Genomic DNA, 22,909 nt, shown 5'->3' on the forward strand with positions numbered 1-22,909 from the left:
CAATCTGGTCAGTGTAGGTGCGAGAGCCGTCTTCTCTGCAGCTCCTGATGTCAGGAACAACTTCCTGTATCGCTTCATAGTTTTTCAGTGTAGATTTTAAAATACTTTTTCTTCATTGCCTGTGCTGCTTTAGGAACACCATCAGCTTGAAATTGAATCAGTTTTTTTTAAAATGGCTTTATTCCCAGAGCAGTGGAATCAGCACCTTCAATCAATACAAAATACATTCAGACTCTGCATCTGTCTGTGTCTGTGACTTGTTCCCTGTCTGGCTTGGGCTCTTCTGTGAACTTTTTCACCGCTGGGCCCATGAGTAGAGCAGCAAGCTGTTGGGTTTCTTCTAAAGAATTTTCCCTTCCCAAGAGGCTGGTTACTTCACCAAAGGAAAGCGTGTCCATTCTGGATGGTTGCTGGGAAAATTCCATTTCTTCTTCTTTAGGACCTTTGAGTTTTGTCCTCTTTGTGTCCCTCCGTTGAACAGTGTATGAGAGCTATGGAATGGATGCCAGCCGTGATAACTGGCTGGTACTTTTTGTGTTGTCCCCTCTCCTGTAACTGGATTGTAGACAATGTATTTAGGAAGGAAGGTGTGAGCATTACCAATACAGATCTTTCCCTTATTCTTTCCTTTTTCCTCTAGTTACTCTTGGCCCCCACACCCTACATCATTGGGGTCCCAGCCAGCTTCTTCCTTTACAAACTAGACTTTAAAATGCCTGATGATGTGTGGCTTGTTGACCTGGACACCAATAAGGTAAGTGATCTGTACTCAGGAGCCTTTGGTTTTGATGAGAGGGGACAGTTTAGTGGAAACCCCAATGCCCATGGTGGCTTTGAGAAATGCAGTGCACATGCCCAAGTGCACACATGACTGCAGTCACATCGCTTTCTGCTACCCCAGTGCTTTTACTGCATGGTTTTCTAGGCGCTGTCTTGAGGTCCCTTTTCCCACACCCCTCCTACTATTTCAGCTGAAAATGACTCTTGAATGGAATTTATTTTTTTTCTTAAATCATTATAATAGAAATAATGTAGGAGTTAGGGCAAATTTAAAGTAGTCAGTCTGCCTGCCCTGTGAGAAACTGCAGAGGGAGAATAAACCCTCAAAGGAGTTATAAAACCACATTGCCTACTTGGCAGTCAGGACCCTATTTTTTTTACAGCCTTTGGAGGAGAGAGGAAATTAGATCTGGTAAGTGTCTTCCTGCAGAATTTGGTGTGATAATTCAGAGGACCATATAAGCAACTCTACATTGTGGTATCATCAATGCTGCTTAAAGGGAAACACATGTAACATCCTCTAATAAACTGGGAATCTGTGTTTAGAAAAGTTTGAATTTTCTTTTATGAAGCATAAAGTAACTCCTCCCTAACCCCAAGGGAGTGAAAATCAAAGTACTGATCCCATCTAAGTCTTCTGCAGCCTTTGTTCTCTATCAGGTCTCATAAAGCACAGGACTCCACCCTGGGGGTGGCTACTATCGAAAATTGTTTTGCTGTTTAATTCCAGGTGATCGTTCCCACGAACGCAGAATCTTTGCCAGTCCTGCCAGAGCCAGAGGCATTAGAGCTTAAAAAACACCTGAAACAGGTAAGTGGCCACTCCAGGGGTCTGGTGAGGAGTGGACATCAGACTAGCTATACTGCCTCAACTCAACAGGTGCTGATCTGTGTAAGAGGGCAGCTGTGCGGATCACTGGGTCTAGTATAGCACATTCTATAGGGGCCATTTGGCACTTCGATACTGTGGTGCCAGACACTTGAGACTGACTTTGGGTAGAGAAGATCCCTCTTGTTCAGGCAGCTGCCTCTCAGTCAGCTAACCACCTGGCCTGGGGAGACCTCCTGCTCTGAGTGTGGCGGTGGACTCTGTCAGCATGGGCAGCTGAGTAATAAAGCTGCAAAGACATACTTCCTTGAGACCCCTAGGCCATATGGTTTCTTCCCAAACAGCGCTCCTTCCAGAATGACCAAAGTCTGAGGCTATTCTCTTGTTTGCAGAGCTCCCTGTAAATCTCCCCAGGGGTCTTCAGTTCATCTTCTTCAGTTGTTTTTCCGTTTGCTTTTTCTTTTTTCTTTTTTCTCCCTCCCTCCCTCCCCCCCGCCGCTTTGCTTAGGGAAGTGCGGGGCTTGAAATTTCTCATTTTACCTATTTAAGATGCTTATTCCTTTGGAGTGCCCTTCCAGAGGGTGTCTGGTAGGCTCCTCCCCTGCTCCCCCCGGTTAGAGCACCTGAATAACAACACTGCAGGCTTATAGAGCAGTTAGTCTTGGAACTTGAATAGGGAGAGGCAATTCTTGATTTAGTCCTAAGTGGAGCACAGGATCTTGTTCTGTGAATATAGTTGAACCGCTTGGTAATAGTGATCATGATATAATTAAATTTAACATCTTTTGGGTGGGGGGAGAATACAAAAGGAGCCCCACCACAGTAGCATTTAACTTCAGAAATGGGAGCTACACAAAACTGAGGAAGATAATTAAATGGAAATTGAACAGTCACAAGAGTGAAATGCCTGCAAGCTACATGGAATCTTTTTGAAAACACCATAATAGAGGCTCAAATTAAATGTATTCCCCAAATTAAAAAACAGTCAGAGAACCAAAAAATGCCACCATGGCTAAACAACTGCAAAAAAGAAGCAGAGACAAAAAGGCATCTTTTAAAAATTGGAAGTCAAGTCCTACTGAGGAAAATAGAAAGGAGAATAAATTCTGGCAAGTCAAGTGTAAAAGTATAAATAGGACAAAAACGAATTTGAAGAGCAAAAGATTCAGGAACTAACAGCAAAAACATTTTTTAAGTACATCAAAAGCAGGAAGGCCTGCTAAACAATCAATAGGATCACTGGGCGGTTGAGGTGCTAAAGGAGCACACAAGGAAGACAAGCCCATTGCAGAGAAGCTAAATGAATTCTTTGCATCAGTTTTCACTGCAGAGGACGTGAGGGAGATTCCTACACTTGATCAATTCTTTTTAGTGATGTGTCTGAGGAACTGTCCCAGACTGAGGTGTCATTACAGGTGGTTTGGGAACAAATTGATAAGTTAAACAGTTGTATGTTACCAGGACCAGATGGTATTCACCCAAGAGTTCTGAAGGAACTCAAATGTGAAATTGTGGAGCTACTAACTATGGTGTGTAACCTATCACTTAAATCAGATTCTGTACCAGATGACTGGAGGATAGCTAATGTGACACCATTTTTTAAAAATAGGCTCCAGAGACTACCCTGGCACTTATAGAACAGTAAGCCTAACTTCAGTACCGGGCAAATTGATTGAAGTACAGAACAGAATTATTAGAGAGACAGATGAACACGATTTGTTGGGAAAGAGTCAATAGGCCTTTTGTAAAGGGAAATCCTTCCTCAGCAATCTGTTAGAATTCTTTGAGGGGGTCAACAGACATGGACAAAGATTTTTCCGATGGATATAGTGTACTGGGACATTCAGAAAGCCTTTGACAAGGTCCCTTACCAAAGGCTCATAAGCAAAGTAAGCAGTCATGGGATAAGAGGGAAGGTCCTCTCACGGATCAGTAACTGGTTAAAAGACAAACAAATGGTAGGAGTAAATGGTCAGTTTTCAGAATGGGGATGTAAATAGTGTCCACCAGCGATGTGTACTGTGGCCAACGCTGTTCATTGTATTCATAAACGATCTGGAAAAATGGGTAAAGGATGAGGTGGCAAAGTTTGCAGATGATAAAAAACTACTCAAGATAGTTAAGTCCAAGGCAGGCTGTGCAGAGTTAAAAAGGGATCTCGCAACACTGGATGACTGGGCAACAAAATGATAGATGAAATTCAGTATTGATAAATGCACATTGGAAAATATTCCAACTATACGTACAAAATGATGGGCTCTAAATTAGCAGTTACCACTCGAGACAGAGATATTGGAGTTATTGTGGATAGTTCTCTGAAAATATCTATTCAGTGTGCAGCGGCAGTCAAAAAAGCTAACAATGTTAGGAAGCATTAGGAAAGGAATGGATATATAAGACAGAAAATATCATAATGTCACTATGTAAATGGTATGCCCACACTTGGGATTCTGTGTGCAGTTCTGGTCACCCTATCTCAAAACAGTTATATTAGAAATGGAAAAGGTTCCGAGAAGGGCAACAAAAATGATGAAGGGTATGGAACAGCTTCCATATGAAGAGAGATTAAAAAGACTGGGACTGTTCAGCTTGGAAAAGAGATGATGGGGGGGCGGGGGGAGGGGGGGGGCGGCGGGGCGGGAATATGATAGAGGTCTATAAAATCATGAATGGTGTCAAGAAAGTGAATAACGAAGTGTTATTTACCTGACACAAAAACCAGGCTGTCGGCCAGTGAAATTAATAGGCAGCAGGCTTAAAACAAAGAAAAGGCAGTACTTCTTCACACAATGAAGTTGTCAACCTGTTGAGCTTGTTGCCAGGGGGTCTTGTGAAGGTCAAAACTAAAACTAGATGGAAAAAAAGAATTAGGTAAGTTCATGGAGGATAGGTCCATCAATGGCTATTAGCCAGGATAGTAAGGGATATAACCCTGTGCTCTGGGTGTCCCTAGTCTCTGACTATCAGATGCTGGGACTGGAGGATGGGATGGTTCACTTGATGCTTGCCCTACTCTGTTCATTCCCTTTGAAGCAACTGGCACAGGCCACTATTGGAGGACAGGATACTGGGCTAAATGGACCATTGGTCTGACCCAGTGTGGTCATTCTAATGTTCTGATGTAATAACAGTTGCTTAAGGGGGTGTGTACACGGCAAAGAAAAACCTTCAGCACTGAGTCTCAGAACCCTAGTCAGTAGACTTGACCTCAAGGGGCTTGTGCTGCTGGGCTAAAAATAGCAATGTAGGTGTTCCCACTTGGGCTAGAGCCTGGGATCCAAGATCCTCCCACCTCTCTGGGTTTTAGACCCTGGGCTCCAGCCTGAATGAGAGTATCTACACCAGTGGTCGGCAATCTATGGCATGCGTGCCAAAGACGGCACGTGAGCCGATTTTTAATGGTATGCTGCTGCCTGCTGGGTCCCAGCCGCTGGCCACACTCAGCCCACTGTCGAACCCAGGCCCAGACCCCGGCAGGCAGCATCGTGCCATTAAAAATCCTGCTCGCCCCGGCCCGCTCTTCTCTGCCCCCCAGGCAGGATGAAGAAGCTTGGTCCTGCCGGCTGCTGCTGCAGGGCAGGCAAACTCCCCCCTCCCCCGCCTCTTCCCCCAGCATGCTGCGTTCCTGCCCCTCCTCCTCTCCCTGCCGCTGATGAGCTGATGGCCCTTGCGCGGGAGGGGGAGAAGTGGCATGCTCGCTGCTCAAAGGAGGAGGCGGAGAAGAGGTGGGGACGGGGCCTTGGGGAAGGGGAGTGGAATCAGGGCATATCCCCTGCAGCCCCCTGCTGTGAGCCACTCTGGGCAGGGGGCTGGGAGCACCCCCATGACCCCAGCCCACACCCCCAGACCTCTGCCCTGACCCTTACATCCCCCCTCCCCACACCCCAGCCCCTTGCCCTGAGCCCTGCCCCCTCCACACACCGAGCCCTCTGCCCTGACCCCTACACCCCCCATGACCCCAGCCCTGACTCCAGTACCCCCCAAACATACCCAGCCCCCCCACCCCATGCCCTGACTCTTGCACCCCCCACATTCCCACCCCCACCCTGAGCACCAAACAGGAGCTCCTGCACCCTCCCACATTCCCACCTGCACCCCTCGCACCAAATGGGAGCTGCCTAGGTAAGCACTCCACACCCAAACCTCTTGCCCCAACCCTGAGCCCCCTCCCTCATTCTAGCTCCTGGCCAGACCCTGCAACCAAACCCCCAGCCTTGTGCTCAGTGCACTCCCGCCCTCAGCTCAGTGTAGAGACAGAGGAAGAGAATGGGCTAGAACCAGGGAGAAGGTAGGTACCCACTCTATGTGGGCAGGGCCGGGTTCCCAGACCAGCAGTGGCCTGAGTGGGGCTGGCAGCTGGAACCCTGGCTGGCAAGAGCTGGCGGACTGAAACCCAGACCTGCAGCGGGCTGAGCCACTCAGCCCACTGCCAGTCTGGAGTCCCCGCCACTGGCCCCCCTCAGCCCGCTGCCAGTCTGGGGTTCTGGCTGCCAGCCCCTTGCTAGCCGGGGTCCCGGCTGCAGGCCCCGCTCAGCCTGCTGCCGGCCGAGGTGCACGGAACCCCAGGCTGGCAGCAGGCTGAGCAGGCCGGCGGCATAAGGTCAGCATTTTAATTTAATTTTAAATGAAGCTTCTTAAACGTTTTGAAAACCTTGTTTACTTTACATACGACAATAGTTTACTTATATAATATGTAGACTTATAGCGAGAGACCTTCTAAAAAATGTTAAAATGTATTACTGGCACGCGAAACCTTAAATTAAAGTGAATAAATGAAGACTCGGGACACCACTTCTGAACGGTTGCAGACCCCAATCTACACTGTTGTTTTTAGCCTTGCAACCCAAGCCGGAGTCAGTTGAACTGGGCTCGGAAATTGTGCCCTGCTGGTTTTTCTTTGCAGTAGCCATAGACAGAGTTTTCAGAAACAGCTCACTTCTTCTCTCCTTTAGAGTAGTGCAGGGGTAGGCAACCTATGGCAAGCGTGCCAAAGGCAGCATGCAAGTTGATTTTCAGTGGCACTCTCACTGCCCAGGTCTTGGCCACTGGTCCCGGAGGCTCCGCTGCCAGCCGGGGTTCTGGCCACCGGCCCCGCTCAGCCTGCTGCTGGCCCCGGGTCCTGGCCACTGGTCCCAGGGGCTCCGCTGCCAGCCTGGGGTACTGGCCGCCGGGCCCCGCTCAACCCGCTGCCAGCCCCGGGTCCCGGTCCGGCGGGCTCTGCTGCTGGCCTGGGGTACTGGCCACGGGCCCCGCTCAGTCCACTGTTGGTCATGGTCACTGGTCCAGGGGGCTCTGCTGCTGACCTGGGGTCCCAGCCGCCGGCCCGGGGCTCTGCAGTTGCCCCCAGCTGTGGCCCTCTGGCCCCAGCCTGGGGCAGTGAGGGGTGCAGACGGGGCCAAGAGGGGGTGCAGCTCAGCATGGATTGCATGGATTATTATTACTGACACGCGAAACCTTAAATTAGAGTGAATAAATGAAGACTTGGCACACAACTTCTGAAAGGTTGCTGACCCCTGGAGTAGTGAGTGGGTGGGGCAAAAGAGAAATCCCTGGGAACTTTACAGCTTCAGTGAGTATACTTGGCCAGCTGAGGGACCCTTTGAGATATGCTTTAGGGTTTTGCAGCCACTCTCTATCTCTTCCTGCAGTTTGGGGTCTAGTTAGTACCCCACATCTTGTTTTCACCCACGTAAATGCTCCAGGCCTCTCCCTGGACTTGACCCCTCTCTCCCTCTCTCAAATAATCTTTTCCCTCTTTCCATAAATGAGGTCCTAATGCCTCCTCTCAGGTCCCGTTAAGCCATTAATCAGCTTGGGACAGGGTTGGCTGATCCTGTCAAGCAGATTTTATCTCTTTATTTCTATATTTCTCCTTCTGTACGCTGCATGCACTACCTAAAGATAAAGTGCGTTGGTGAGGGCTGCTATTTCTGCCTCTGTAGAGCAATTTGTATAACCTTTTGTAGGATCCCAGATGCCCTGTTGCTTTCACCAGAAAATGATCCTGCAGTGGAAACTACGCTTGCTACCCCAAAACCTGTTTTTCCCTACTGTTTAAGGGCTGTTCAGCAAAACTCCCAAACACTGGGGAGAGGTTGAACATTAGTAGAACAAAAAGTGATATTCCTTTGACAACTTCTGTCCAAGGATTCCAAAGCAATCAACTAAGCTCAGAACATACCTTACCACTGCCGGGGGAGGGAGAAGGCTGACTACCTGCTGGCGCACAGCAATGTGGAAAGGAGAAACTTTGGCCAATGACACTTAGATTAACACCTAACCCTTACATAGAATGCCATCTGGTCATTAATATCCATGCAGAGCAGCAAGGACCTTGGATTTTTAAGTCTCATTGGAAAAATCTCTGTTCACAACCATGGGACTGGAATGTTATCACTTTCTGGGAAGAAGGAGGGTCTAGTGGGGAGCAGATGAGGGATGATGGAGCATGCTGGCTTCTTTCAGGAATTGCACTGATTTGTGGTCCCTTTTATTTCCTTTCTCATCTGTGATATTTGGTAGTAATAGTTTTTTTTTTCTCCATCTGTCTGTGGTAATGTGTTCGTCTTGGCTCTGATTGGCCACTGATGTTGTCATGTGATCCTCCATCTTGCCTCCAGTGTCTGGCTAGCATGACTGCAATCACTCAGCAACAGCTGCTCACGCCTGACAATAAGGTTCTTTATTTTACTCTTTCCCCTCAACTTTTCATGATTTTTATTCTTCTTTTGTGCTTTACTTATTGACTTTTGAAAGGGAGGCTAGAGGAGGAGACTCAAGAAACAGGAAGAGAAATGGGGGAGATTTGGGACCAATCTGGTTGTAAGACTAGGAAGTTAGACCTTTACTACTTCAAGTGCACTTTCAAGATGATGCTATCAGGGCTTGGGATAATGCTATTTCTATAGAAAGGCACAGAGTTCACCCAGGTGAGAAACTGAGAATTGCAGGTTTATGTCCTGGGATTATGGCTAACAGCCAAGATACTGATTGGGTCCAAGGAGTGTATTTCTGACTACTGGAGATAGGAATAAATCTCCAACAAGCTGCTGGATCCAGAATGCTGCATGCCCTGAACCTGGCAGGTTTTGGACTGTTGGAAGCATCTGTTTTTACTTTTATCAACCATTCAGAAATCTGACACTGAGCTGTTCCCAGGACTGTGTCATCAGTGAGGAGGTTGATGGGGCAATCCAGCAAATGCAGGGTCAGGAACCCAACACAGGGATTTTTTTCTTGGCTGAGTGGGGGGCAGAGAATGGTGTAGACATATTCCTGAGAGTGCACTAGAACCTGGCACAAGGGCTGTGGTTGCTTAGGGGTCAAGTCAGCTCTACTCTTTATATTCTTGCCTGAATGGTTTCTTGCTGACTGTGCATATGACCTGTTGCTTCTCAGGCCCTGGCCAGCATGAGTCTGAATACCCAGCCCATTCTTAACCTAGAGAAGTTCCATGAGGGACAGGAGATCCCACTGCTCATGGGAAGACCTCAGAATGGCCTACAGTCCACCCCTTCCACGGAATTCAACCCCCTGATCTATGGCAATGATGTGGACTCTGTGGATGTGGCCACCAGGTGAGGCTGACCAGGCACCTACATACCGAACCTCCATAGGGTTCACATTTGAGAAGGAAGTGCAGGGCTTGCTGAGGGTGCCATGTTGTAAGTCAGTCTGTATCTCTGTCCTTCAGATAATTTTTTTTATAGCTAACATTCAGTGTTTATCTTCAAATAAACATGTTAAGGCAGTGGTTACCATGAAGTTTGTGTCAGGGGCTCACTGATGATGGTGCAGAACATGGCAGCAAAGGCAGGATAGCTAATGAGAATGAATGTATAGAAATGGAAATTACCATGTCCAAAGGGGAAGCAAAACTCAAATGGCTCAAGATGAGGGGACTGGATAGTCTCACTCCCAGAACATTGAAAGAACATGAAATTACTAGTCTGGTAGCAAAGATTTTTAATAAATCTATGAGATGGGGGTGGTACGATATGGCTGCAGAATAGCAAACGTCCTATCTATATTTAAGAAAATGAAATAAAGTGATCAAGGCAACTTCCGACCCATTAATCTGACCTCAATAATATGCAAGGCTTTAGAACAAATTTGGATGGAAAGAATAATTAAAGGTGTTAAAATAGGATCAATTGCAGCATGGGTTTACCAAAGGTAGATCATGTCAGACTAATCTGATATCTTTCTTTTGTTTAGATAACTGATTTTTTAGATAAGAGAAATGCAGTAGATCTAACCCATCTGGACTTCAGTAAAGCATTTGACATGGTGCCACATGGGAAATTACTAGTGATTGGAGAGGTGGGGATTAGTTCAAGAATTGTAAGGTGGGTAAGGAACTGGCTAAAGGAGAGAAAACAACAGGTTGTAGCGAAAGGAGAACGGTCGGGCTTTCCACCAGTCGTATTCACTGTAAGAAATGTAATCCCCAGAAACCTGTGTTCTTATTAGCAACTGTACTGGCTGGTATAAGGGATGATCAATCATGAAGGGGCTTCTTTGCCAGAAGCAGTTGGTTGGGCTGACAAGCCTTGTGTGAGTTGGGTTTACAAAGCACCTGCTGTGAGGGAAAGGAAAGTTAAACCAAAGCAGTTTCTCGAGAAAACCCCTTTTCCCAGTGAGAGTCACACTTCCCATTCCTATCTTGTATCACCCTTCCCTTTGGGAAACACTCCTGCGTGGAAACGTTGCCTGTTGTGTAACATTTAAAGGCCCTGTGTGTCCCCCCTCCCCTTTGAGGTTCCATGTCCGCATCTGACATATTACCATCTATTTTCTTCTTAGGGTTGCTATGGTGAGATTCTTCAACTCACCAAACGTTTTGCAGGGTTTCCAGATGCACACCCGCACCCTTCGCCTCTTCCCCCGGCCTGTGGTGGCCTTTCAGGCCAATTCTTTTCTTGCGTCTAGGCCAAAGCAGACAGCTTTCGCAGACAAGCTGTCTAGGACACAAGCAGTGGAATACTTCGGAGAGTGGTCTCTCAACCCAACTAACTATGCTTTTCAAAGGATCCACAACAGTAAGTCCTGGTCCTGCCTTTCCCCTCACCCTCTCTAATTCAGAAGCTTCTAATATGAAGACACTACTGGGAAAGAAGTTGGCTAGTCAACACACCGTTCCAGCAATGGAGCCTATTCTTGCTGTGGAAGGGACCTTCTTTTCCAGTAAGGGTCCTTGAAATGAGTCTTGAACTGAAACCTCCTTGTCCCAGTTGGTTGTGGGTTTCTGTTGAATTATTGTCATTGTTATCCTCCCTCTGTTGTTTGTTTCACCTATTTGTGTCTTGTCTGTCTGCACTCTGTAAGTTCCTCAGGACAGGGACTCTCTGTTCCTATGTGGTTTTATAGTGCCTAGCACAATGAGGCCTCATTTAATCAGGGCCTCTCTGTGTTGCCATAATACAAATAACAAAGTTCATCTAACTCTCCTTTTTCCTGTTTTTTTTTCTTTGCAGACATGTTCGACCCAGCCCTGATTGGTGACAAACCAAAATGGTATGCTCACCAGCTTCAACCAATCCACTACCGTGTCTATGATAGCAATTCGCAGCTGGCTGAGGCATTGAGTGTCCCCATAGAGAAGGAAACGGATTCTGAACCTACTGATGACAGGTTGGTGGGGAACATGACACTATTCAGTTACTAACTAAAGGTCATTGTAAATGTTCTGGTCATCTCTTGCTTTGCCATTGCAACCTGTTTCTCTGACCTCAAAGACTCCCACCTTGTTTCTTCAGTCTATAAAACGCACTGCTGCTAAAGTAATTTTTCTTCACTGCTCTGACTGTGTCACAGCTGCCTCCGATTCCCTTCCTTGGCTTTCATAAACTCTTCATCTTCAAGCTTTTTTTTTTTTTAACATCACTCTGCCTTTGCCTCTGATTCGTCCTACTCCCTTTCGTCCACTTGGATTTCTATACTCCCTTTTGCCATGCTCCTCTCTTTGCTTTCTTCCATGCTGCCCCTGCTCATGGATTGTCCTTCCTCCCTTATTGCAACAAGTATCCCTCCTTTCTTTCAAATCCCTCCTCAAAACACAAAGCTACATGAAGCCTCTCAATGCTAATCTACCGCTTAGGAAGAACTATTCATGAATTTAGTAAAACATAAATAGCTGCAGCCCTTCTGAGTGGTGATTCTATCCCAGCCCCCAAAGCTGTGTCTCTGCTCTGTTGTTTTTTGTTTCTCTCAGCTTGCAAACTCTTCAGAGCAGGACCTTGTCTGTTCTCTACGTTCTGTGCAGCACCAAGCACATTAACGGGAGTAGTCTGTTATTAGCCTAGCAAGGAAGGGCTTTGTGCTTTCTGATTCCCTTATGCTTTCCCCTCCTCTCTCCTGAAAGCTCAAACACTCCTCCATGGCTACAAGTGCTCAGTTCACTGTACTTTGATGAGGGCCAGTGAGTTGCTCTTCACATCTTCTCTTCACCTATCCCAGAATTGTTAAATGTGCTTGTGAAGGGGTCCCAGGGGTGCATCCTGGACTGTGGGACTGCTGAGACCCCAAACCCACCAACCTTGGTTGTCTCTCACACGGTGATGCTGATGTCAAGCTACGAACCTCTGATACATACTGCACTTACACAGAATCCACAGGCAGGGACACACACAATTGAGTTACACTGAGTGATCTCCTAGCCACTCATGAACCATCAATAGAGAGGCTCCAGCCAATTCCCTCCATCTCTACATCCCAAACTGTACTGTCTTCACTGATCAAGGCCCCGTTAGGCAGTGCAAGTTCATTAAGTAGTTTGCCACTCTCTCAATGTGGAATGGACACACACTAGCCTTTGTAAATTGAGCTGAGATGTCCCAAGCACTTCAACCAAAACACACTGTTTTAGGGAAAATATAAAACAGATTTATTAACTACAGAAAGATAGGGATTTTTAAGTGATTATACATAGCAAGCTTAGAGATCAAAGTTGGTTACTTAAGAAATAAAAATAAATTTGCAATCTAAATACTACAAATTATGCAGGATTTGAATCAAGCAGTATCTTACCATGACAGATGGCACAAGCAGGTTACAGTTCCTCATTACACAGGCTCAGACCACCCTTCCCCAGTTCAGTTTTTGTCTTCCAGATGTTGAGTTGAGAGCATGGGGGGACAGAGGCCAAGTGATGATGTTACTTCCCTTCTTTTATATTTTCTTCCAGCTTGCTGGAAAGTTCTTTGCTGTGACATGGAGATCAGGCAGTCCCCATTGGTCAAGCAGTCTCCATTGCATACGTGCTCTCTCTGAGAAGTCTCTGGGATGGCCACTAAGAGAGTGGATTCCCTTTAAAGGGCCATCAGCACATCTGGCAGCTCCTTTGTAGCAATTGAAAGGTTGGCTGTGGGCATCTCCCAACCTCACTGTATATTTCAGTAACACATATAGCAATGCTTCATAACTTCACATATAATGATAGCACGTACAATCCAACAGGATATTAATGTTCAACAGATCAAGAATTTTAAGACAATACCTCACAAGGCATACTTTGTACAAAGCATAATTATATGACAGTGGTGAATATGAGGGTTCCAGGGTGCTACTCTGAGGTGCAAAGTGTCTCAGTGTGGTCTCTTAAAAATTTGCCTCCACCTCCGGCTTGTGGCCAGCCAAGCTGCTATGACCCTTTCAGAGGGATCAGTGCAGCATGAGTCTTGGAAAGGCCATAAAGCAGTGCTGATGATCCATACCTTGTAGCATCCAGTTCCTGTGTTGCTGTTTGGCTGCCTCTCATCTCTCTCTCTCATCCTAGTGGTAGCGACAGCGTGGATTATGACGACTCAAGTTCTTCCTACTCCTCCCTTGGTGACTTTGTCAGCGAGATGATGAAATGTAACATTAATGGTGATACCCCAAGTGAGTAATTAACTTCCTAAGCTGCACTTTCATTGGGCCTGTATGGACCTTCCATCCCCATTCACCTGTACTTTGAGAAAGTTGCCTCTTCTGAGTCTTTCATTCAGAGTGAGAGGCAGGTAGATTATGGTCTGCTCTTATGTAGAAGAGAGACTCTCAGCCTATTCTGCTGCAGCCTGGGACAGTCAGAGGAAGAAACTTTCTCCTTTCTGTAAGCATCACTCTCCAAAAGATCTTTAGGAGAGAGGAATGAACTGAACGTAGTATTGGTGACAGGAGTTAGTTTAACAACCCAGGAAACTAAAGTGCTCTATCCACAGAAGATGTGCAGCATGGGCACCAGTAGTGCAAGCTTCCCCCTACCTCACAGTACCCAATCAGTGCTCATCAGCCCTGACCAGAAAGAACCATTTTTAGTAGAGAGCAAAGAGAGAATTGTCTATGGCTTCTGATGAGGCTGCCAACAAGAGTTTCTGTTGGGATAGTAGTCTTTCTTCCTTAAGAAACTGTTATTGAAACCGCAACTCATTTCCCATGTTGGACAATAAAACACTGAGCAGTTTTTGTTCATTAATGAGATGGGAGGTTGTTACTGTGCATTAGGCAAGAGGCTGGAGTAGTGAGGAGTCTCTAATGCCTGGTGGTGTGTTTGCAGATGTTGATCCCCTGACACATGCAGCCCTGGGTGATGCCAGTGAGGTGGAGTTTGATGACTTCCAGGAATATTCAGGGGATCTGGATGCGCAGGCTCTGGACAGTGAGAGCTCCCAGGACAACAACCAGCCTCGCTCAAGTTCCAGCACTACAGCCAGTAGCAGCCCCAGCACTGTCATCCATGGGGTGAATCATGTGTGTACTAGGACTATTGCACACACAAGCTCAGGCACAGGGTGCTAGGACCAGGAGGAGTCTAGGCAAATGGGATTGGGATGAGGGTGACTCCTGCTAAATGGACTTGGGTAGATGAATTTTTCACCCTTTTCATAGACAAAGCTGAGTTTGCTTGCAGAATTATGTTCTCCAGAAATGTTTCCTTTCAGTACAAGTCCTGTATTTCCTATCCCTATCAGCCCGTGGTCAGGAATGAGACACCAAACCTTATAGCTGAGAGAGTAAGTTCCCTCACCCCTCTGGCACTGTGTGGGGTTGGTTCGGGGAATGGGAGAGCTGGTATGGCAAAATTATGGAGCCAGTAGGTAGAGGGTAGACAGTGAAGAAGGTATATATGTGTTTCAGTCAGACACCCAATATAGAATCACAATGTATACACATATTTTGAATGAACTACTCTCATGATAAGGTTCATACTATTTTATACTTGTAAGTGGTAGTAATTTAATGACTCATCCATATCAGTAACTCATATTCTTGTATTTGCTGGACAAATACCAGCTAAATAAAAATCCCTCAAAGGGGGTTGGCATTTAAGGCTGTAGTGAGTGGGGATACCACAGGGGTCTAGAAGACTTTGTAAATTTAAATATGATCAGATTTTGTGGGGAACACTAAGTGGGAGAAGTGGCAAACACACAGAACAGAAGCAGGCTTAGCAGTGAGCTGGAGATGCTGGGATGGTGATGGCTACAGGTTCAGAGATGAGGTAGTATAAAATGATGCTCTCAAGGATGGGGAGCATGGACACAAACTGGGAGGATCTCTGGAAAACAGTGAGTCTCAGACATCAAGGGGCGATAGGAAACTTTAATAATCAGTTGGATCTCTGGGCAAATAGAATATAAAACTAAGGAGGCAACTTCACTGCTTTCTGTAGACCTGGAGCAGCCACCCCTGAATAGCAGGTACAACTCTGCCCATGGAGAGAGAACATAATGATGACAAAGGTCCTGGGAGAGACTGAAGGAGGAGCTGCTTTTGCATAGTCTGATGAAAATGAAAAAGAGCAAACTTGCCAGGGGAGTGGAGAAAACAAGAGCAGGAAGTTATCCCCGTTACCGCGCGATAGTGGGATACAGAGCAATTAGCCTAAAACAAAGGGAATATTTAATGATAAGATTTGTTGGGCAGCGGAATAAAGCTCCAGAAAGGCAATCAAGGCGCTATTACTGCAGATCTTAAAGCCCAGGTTAGAGGAGTTGGTAGTGGGAATGGCATGCAGACTCCCTCAGAATGCCTGGCCTGAGAAGGTTTTTCTCCTCTATCCCAGGGGCGGCCAGCCTGAGAAGGAGCCAGAATTTATCAATGTACATTGCCAAAGAGCCACACTAATGTGTCAGCAGCCCCCCATCAGCTCCCCAACCCTGCTCCCAGCGCCTCCTGCCCACTGGCAGCCCCGCTGATCAGCACCTCCTGATCAGCTGTTTCGTGGCGTGCAGGAGGCTCTGGGGTCAAGGGGGGAGGAGCGAAGGCATGGCAGGCTCAGGGGAGGGGCCAAAGGGGTGGAGTGGGGGCAGGGCCTGTGGCAGAGCCAGGGGTTGAGCAGTGAGCACCCCCCAGCACATTGGAAAGTTGGCGCCTGTATCTCCAGCCCTGGAGTCAGTGCCTATACAAGGAGACACATATTAACTTCTGAAGAGAGCCACGTGTGGCTCCGGAGCCACAGGTTGGCCACCCCTGCTCTATCCTATAGTTCTATGGGAGTGTGCATTGATAAAGTGATGAATTGGTTGGTCCACAGGAGTCAGCAGATTCAGCGGAGATGGAGGAGAAGATGATTGCTGAGTTTTCAAATCACCTTCCCTCTTTGCCGCTGCAACCAAACTTCCCCAAGATGAATCTGGAACGTCGTGAGAGTGAAAGCCCAGCTGGCAGCATGAGCTCCGTGGAGGGAATGGTGAAGAAACGAGAGTATGATAATCCATACTTTGAACCACAGTATGGGTTTCCTACTGAGGAAGAGGATGAAGAAGAGGAGAGCTACACCCCAAGATTCAACCAGGATCTGATTGGGAATCGGTAAGGCTCCCCCATCACTTGCTCTTCAGTAAAGGCGTGGTGAGGTTAAATTTGTTAGTTCCAGTACTTCGGTGTTTAGCATTCTTTTCCTCAGGAATCTCCTACATCCCAGACATGTCCTGATAGTCTCTCCAGTTGGTGATGAGCAGCTGCGGCCCCTCCTGGCTGGGCACAGACGCTAACTGCAGACTTATGTTTAAATCTGGGGTCTGACACAATTATTGACGTTTTCCTGAAAGTGTTCTAGGATGTCATCCTTAGATATTGGTTGCAGGAACTTGCAAATCTCCAGTGACGATTGGGATATGAACACTTGCCTCACTGAATCAAGAGGCATTGCGCTCAGATACCATAGTGATGGGTGATCTTATTTAGGGGAGAAAAAAAAAAAAAGCTCAGGGTTCTTATTAGCACAGAGACATTATGATGTGCCCTCCTGGCACGTAATAGAAACATAAACATGGATATACTTGTGCCTCATGTTTCCTGTATTTAACCTCAGTTTGGTCATACTGCTGTGGAATGGGTCCTAGAGGCTGTCTGAGTGTGGGAGATACCTGCTGTTGGATTTAATGGCAGCTGGAGTCTGTACTGGGGTGTGAATAACAGCTGAACATTTTTTTTTTTTTTTTTTTTTCCAGGTCTCAGAAGCTACTACGTCCTAACAGTTTAAAGCTGGCCAATGACTCTGATGCGGAGTCAGACTCACGGGGCAGCTCCCCAAATTCCACCATTTCCAACAACAGCAGCGAAGGTTTTGGGGGCCTTATGTCTTTTGCCAGTATGTACCATTGCCTCCTCTAAACTGGTTTTAATGATTCTACCTTAGTGTTTGTGGAGAGGAATGGAAGTAGGGAGGGGAGAGAGCAATTTGAAACTTTCCCCAAGATGGCAGCTTAGCTGTCAATCTCTCACCAGCTCTGCCAGAGGTCATTCTGGGAGTCACAGGACCTGTTAACCTTCCAGTGCCCTATATACTCTGCAGTAATATGGGCCTACATTCTGTAGAAAGGGCCTTGGATTCTTTAGTACTCTGGTGTAGCAGACTGGAAATTATGAGGCAGCTTCATTTAAATTTTAAAAATTGAGGTATTTAGATAATTTATTTTCTATATTGAAATAGTTAATCAATGCAGTTCCCTGCCGTGTTGTTTATTTCAATATTAAGTTCAATTTCTTTACCCTGCCCCAACACATCCAGTTTTTAATATCTTGCAGATTTTTCTCTTGACATGTAACTGAAAACTATAAGTTTTCAGGGGTGAAGTAGAAGCAGAGCAAGAGGGTAGTTGGGGCTTTTGACACTTAGAGGAACAGAGGAGGTAGTTTGGAATAGTGGGATAAACACGTTACCTTGATATTTCTGCTAAAATGATTAACAGTTAAATAGTTATGTGTTCTGATACCATGGTGACTGGTGCAGCATAAGAACAGCCATACTGGGTCAGACCAAAGGTCCATCTAGCCCAGTATCCTGTCTTCCGACAGTGGCCAGTGCCAGGTACCCCAGAGGGAATGAACAGCACAGGTAATCATCAAGTGATCCATTCCCTGTTGCCCATTCCCAGCTTCTGGCAAACAGAGGCTAGGGACTCCATCCCTGCCCATCCTGTCTAATAGCCATTGATGGAACTATCCTCCATGAACTTATCTAGTTCTTTTTTGGACCTTGTTATAGTCTTGGACTTCAGAACATCTTCTGACAAAGAGTTCCACATGTTGATTGTGTGTTGTGTGAAGAAATACTTTCTTTTGTTTGTTTAAAACCTGCTGCCTATTAATTTCATTTGGTGACCCCTAGTTCTTGTGTTATGAGAAGAAGTAAATAACGCTTCTTATTTACTTTCTCCACACCTGTCATGATTTTATAGACTTCTATCATATCCCCTTTTAGTCATCTCTTTTCCAAGCTGAAAAATATCAATCTTATTAATCTTTCCTCTTACAGAAGCTGTTCCATACCCGTAATCATTTTTGTTGCCTTTTTCTGAACCTTTTCCAATTCCAGTCTATCTCTTTGAGATGGGCTGACCACATCTGCATGCAGTATTCAAGGTGTGGGTGTACCATGGATTTATAGAGAGGCACTATGATATTTTCAGTCTTATTATTAATCCCTTTCTTAATGATTCCCAACATTGTTAGCTCTTTTGACTGCTGCTGCACGTTAAGTGGATGTTTTCAGAGAACTATCCACAATGACTCCAAGATCTCTCTCTTGAGTGGTAGCAGCTAACTTAGACCCCATCATTTTATAAGTAGTGTGGGAATTATGTTTTCCAATGTGCATTACTTTGCATTTATCAACATTGAATTTCATCTGCCATTTTGTTCCTCAGTCACCCAGTTTTGTGAGATCCCTTTGTAGCTCTTCGCAGTCTGCTTTGGACTTAACTATCTTGAATAGTTTTGTATTGTCTCCAAATTTTGCCACCTCACTGCTTACCAATTTTTCCAGATCCATAGCACTCGTCCCAGTACAGACCTCTGGGGGACACCACTATTGACCTCTCTCCATTCTGAGAACTGACTATTTATTCCTACCTTTTGTTTACTATCTTTTAATCAATCCATGAGAGGATCTTTCCTTTAAGACTTTAAATAGAATAAAATAGTGAACTGTTGATCTTTAAATGATCATCTTTTCAGGGCCGTTAACTGCTCTGCTCATATGAATGGGGTTGTTTCAGACTATCTGCAGAATGGGACAGATGGCAGTGCGTTGGTTACACTCAGTCATGTTTTCAAGGATTTTTTGGTTTGGTTTTTTTACTACCTATAAGTGCTAGAAACACAATTTTAAAAAAAAATGGAAAGCTCAGATTCTGGAGCACAATTCTGTGACAAGAATGGATTCCACAGCAGATTCCAGAGTCACAGAGTACATGAGGCCCTGCTCATAGTCCCCATCTCAGGATTGCATGTTTTTATGATCATTTTGGAATTCTGTTCTCTCAAGTGGTACCAAGTAAATTACTCAAGGTAGAAAATCAAGTTTGGAAACATTGAAGACACAATCTGGTGTCTCTAAACCTAGGGTAGAAAGTGGGATATTACTATACCAAAGTGATTTGCAGCAACAGCAAGGTGCTCGGATACCATGACTTATGAGCATAGTATAAAAAAAAATAGGATTTTTACAGACTTTAAAAAAATCCGACTTTTAGCAGGAAAGGGTTAAACTGTAAACGGGAGTACGTTTGGTTTTTGGGACACAAGGGAATATAGAGGGTTAATCCAGTAGTGGGGGTGTAGAGCTACTGAGATCTTGATAAAAGCATGAATTGCAGGAAGAGTGAGGGGAGAGTGTATGTTGAGCACTAGAGACATTTGATTGTTTCACCTTCTGTTATAGGCAGCCTGTACAGGAACCACAGCACAAGTTTCAGTTTGTCCAACTTAGCCCTACCAACCAAAGCTGGGAGAGACAAGAACACTCCCTTCCCCAGCCTGAAAGGTAACCGCTTCCTCCCCTTGCCTGCTATTGCCTTTGCAATGCTTCTGGCTACCAAGCAGTCCAAGGATTCACCCTCAAAACAGCATTTTGGGGATGTAAGACATTCCGGGGATTTGGATCCGTGTTCATCTTGGATAGTTCTTTGATTTTTCTCATTAGGACTTCTTCCCATCACTTGGGGTGTTTTGTGGGATGGAGAGGTTTCCTTGCCTATGCTATGTTTGTGTGCTTTAGTAGTTAGAGTAGGGGACTCTGGGAATCAGGACTTCTGGGTTCTACTCCTCCTCTACCACTAACTTGCTATATAGATTTGGGCAAGTCACTTTAGCACTGTCCCAGTTTCTCCATTTGTAAAATGGAGATAATGCTCACCTACTTCCCATGGAGATTATGGGGCTTAAATAATGTTTGTAAAGTGTTCTTTCAGTTTTCAGATCAAAAATCTCCTAAAGAGAGGCAAAATATTAGCACAGTAGCTCTCATTCAGGAGTGAAGATTTGACCCTAAGCTCCTGGATACAGTTGTAAGCAGAGTACTTCCTTCTCCCTTGCAAAGCATTAAGACAATATGGACTGGAGACTGGAGAAATTATTACACTAGGGAATTGCCCCAGCATGGCTAACCCTGGAGGTGGTTATTGATAGCAGAAGGGGGATCAGGGCTTCTCATTATTTTTTGCATTGAAATCTTTCAGTTGCTGAGCTGGGCAGAGGATTTGTTTGCTTTTTAAGTTCTTCTATGTCATTAGAATTTATTGTTTTGTTTTAATTCGTTGATTTTATTTTTCCCCTCATCATTTTCATCGGTAAAGATTACTTTAATCTGGAAGTGGGAAGGGATTTGAATGAAGGTTGGTATAACACTTTGCTGACCTTTGACCTTGTAGTAACAGAGGCCAAAAGTTGGGTTTTGTGTGTTAACTTCCATTTTTGTTTGTGAACTGAGCGATCCTGCTCTGGGTGTAAAATGAGGAGAGGTGGGGCTGGGCTGGTGGAAATGTTAAGGGAGATTTTACACAATTACTTTCTGGGAATCCACATTCTACCCATTGGCTGTATTCCCACGTGCAATTGTGAAGGGTAGGAAGCATGGCTGGGGTGAGCAGTGTACAAGAATGTTGTCTTAGTTAAACTTGCTATTGATTCCACACATTGGAAAAAAACAGTGATGGGTTTTACCATACCATGTTCATACTTTGCCTCTCATCTCCTGCAGTTTGTTCCCTTCTTTTCTTGACAGCTATAACTCTACGGGTATGTCTGCACAGCCCACAGCAGCCAGCCTCTCAGCCCAGATCAAAGACTTTTAAAAACAGCTGAGTCGAAAACACTTCGAAGGTGCTGCTCGGGCTGGGGCTCGAGCTCTGAAGCCCACTCCCATGCTTAGGCCTTTAGAGCTTGAGCCCCAGCCTGAGCAGCAACTTCGAACCGCTGTCTACACAGCTATTTTTAGAGCACTAGTGCGAGCCTTGGTAACCAAGTCTATTAACCTGGGCTGAGAGGCTCGCTGTTGGGGGCAGTATAGACATGCCCAACAGAACCTTTGGTGTGAGTGTTGAAACATAAGGAAGGGCTTTCTCTAGCCTGTAGTTCAGTCCATTTGCGCATGTATAGATGCTCGTGTGCATGTGTGTGTAAATGCTGGCCTGGGTGAAGTTTCCCTTGCGCATGTGATTTGTTTTAAATGTTTTTTTTTCTGTCTGTTGTGTAGTTTTAAATTGCTGAATAACTCTTGCACTTCCTGAGTGTGTGTTTGTAACTCTAAGGGAAGATGATGCTGGGATTGTTCCTCTGTAACTTCCATTTCATCACTGCTCCATGAGCTCTTTCCACCCCTTTCTTTAGTTTTTGCTTCATGCACATCTCTTCACTTTCTCAATTGGGCAGATGTTTTTGATAGTGCCGGTGAAATGGAAGGTGCTGTACATTGGCCCTGAAATTTGGCCAATCTGTTTCATAAATTTGGCTGGCCCAATGCTCTCTTTGGAACCCTTCCTACAGTAGTGTCACTTGGGTTTGATTTTGAGGGAGGGTTGGGAGGAAGCTGGTTACTAACTTAGGCTTTTGGTTGGAGATGGTGGAGATTTTGTAGTACACTACTAATTGTGTATTTTGTGTCCCAGTATTTGGGTTAAATACTATAATGGAGATTATTACTGAAGCTGGCTCTGTAAACAATGAAGGTGGGTTCCCTACAGCATGAGCTGTGCATGATGTAACAACTCCCAGCATCCTCTGTGCCTGCCTTTTGGGCTAACTTTCTCACTGGGTAACCAGTATCACATGATCTATACTAGTCACCCCTTAATGCATTGAGCTTTTACACATCCTGTGTCTAATTCAAAGATGGTTCTTGTGGTGGAACTGCATGCAGAGCAGCCAAGCTTCTCTTGCCCTTCACCTCCAGCTTCCATTACCATCTTTTCTCTTTCTGCATTGTTCCCATTACTGTTTTCTGCCCATGTGTGATGCTAGAATACGGTATATGCTGTTGCTTTTCTGAGTTTCCATTTTGTCTGAAGTCTATTATCTGTAATTTAACTGGAGCATTAGCTGACTTTAATGTCTCTTGCTGCCATGGGTATGGATTGCCTTTTTGATGACTGTTCTCGCATCCTGTCTCCTTTCCCATACAGGGAACAGAAGGGCCCTGGTGGATCAGAAGTCTTCAGTTATTAAGCACAGCCCAACAGTGAAGAGGGAATCTCCATCACCTCAGGGGCGAACCAGCAATTCCAGGTAAAAATACTTGTCCTGACTTTTCTGCATACATATGGATGGTAGGGCAGTTCCAGACTCCCTGTGAAAAAGTCTGTATCAGATTAGCTATTGAATACAAAGCTATATTTCTGTGCTAGTTGCCTTTGGGAAGTGTATACACCTTGAAGTTTGAGACTTTCAGAAGATGCTTTCACACAGGAAGTCTGAAGGTATTGATGGCCTTAGTCTATGCTCAAATCTGTATATTTTTGAGAGCTCTCAGAGGCCTCATCTCTTTCAGAATGGGCTCCTAGAGGTTTCTGATTCCTGAATTAAGTGCTGAATTAAGGA

At 45.6% G+C, this 22,909-nt stretch overlaps 1 protein-coding gene across 50 annotated transcripts in view; it reads left to right on the plus strand.

Annotated features, from left to right (window-relative positions):
- The window catches only part of MADD (MAP kinase activating death domain), a 124,572-nt gene that overhangs the window by 30,883 nt on the left and 70,780 nt on the right, over positions 1 to 22,909 (plus strand). For 14 of the 50 annotated variants that reach the window (XM_043550054.1, XM_043550053.1, XM_043550051.1 and 11 more), the window contains 13 exons: positions 641 to 754; positions 1,511 to 1,591; positions 8,230 to 8,286; positions 9,008 to 9,186; positions 10,415 to 10,650; positions 11,086 to 11,242; positions 13,386 to 13,489; positions 14,145 to 14,338; positions 16,125 to 16,402; positions 17,044 to 17,183; positions 19,758 to 19,859; positions 20,671 to 20,709; positions 22,495 to 22,597. In XM_043550054.1, coding sequence (XP_043405989.1) covers positions 641 to 754; positions 1,511 to 1,591; positions 8,230 to 8,286; positions 9,008 to 9,186; positions 10,415 to 10,650; positions 11,086 to 11,242; positions 13,386 to 13,489; positions 14,145 to 14,338; positions 16,125 to 16,402; positions 17,044 to 17,183; positions 19,758 to 19,859; positions 20,671 to 20,709; positions 22,495 to 22,597 — 1,784 coding nt within the window. The remainder of the gene's footprint in view (positions 1 to 640; positions 755 to 1,510; positions 1,592 to 8,229; positions 8,287 to 9,007; positions 9,187 to 10,414; positions 10,651 to 11,085; positions 11,243 to 13,385; positions 13,490 to 14,144; positions 14,339 to 16,124; positions 16,403 to 17,043; positions 17,184 to 19,757; positions 19,860 to 20,670; positions 20,710 to 22,494; positions 22,598 to 22,909) is intronic. The other 36 variants (XM_043550079.1, XM_037900213.2, XM_043550080.1 and 33 more) reach the window with 6 other exon arrangements.

The sequence above is a fragment of the Chelonia mydas genome, chromosome 6, assembly GCF_015237465.2.
Source record: "Chelonia mydas isolate rCheMyd1 chromosome 6, rCheMyd1.pri.v2, whole genome shotgun sequence".
NCBI classification, from domain to species: domain Eukaryota; kingdom Metazoa; phylum Chordata; order Testudines; family Cheloniidae; genus Chelonia; species Chelonia mydas.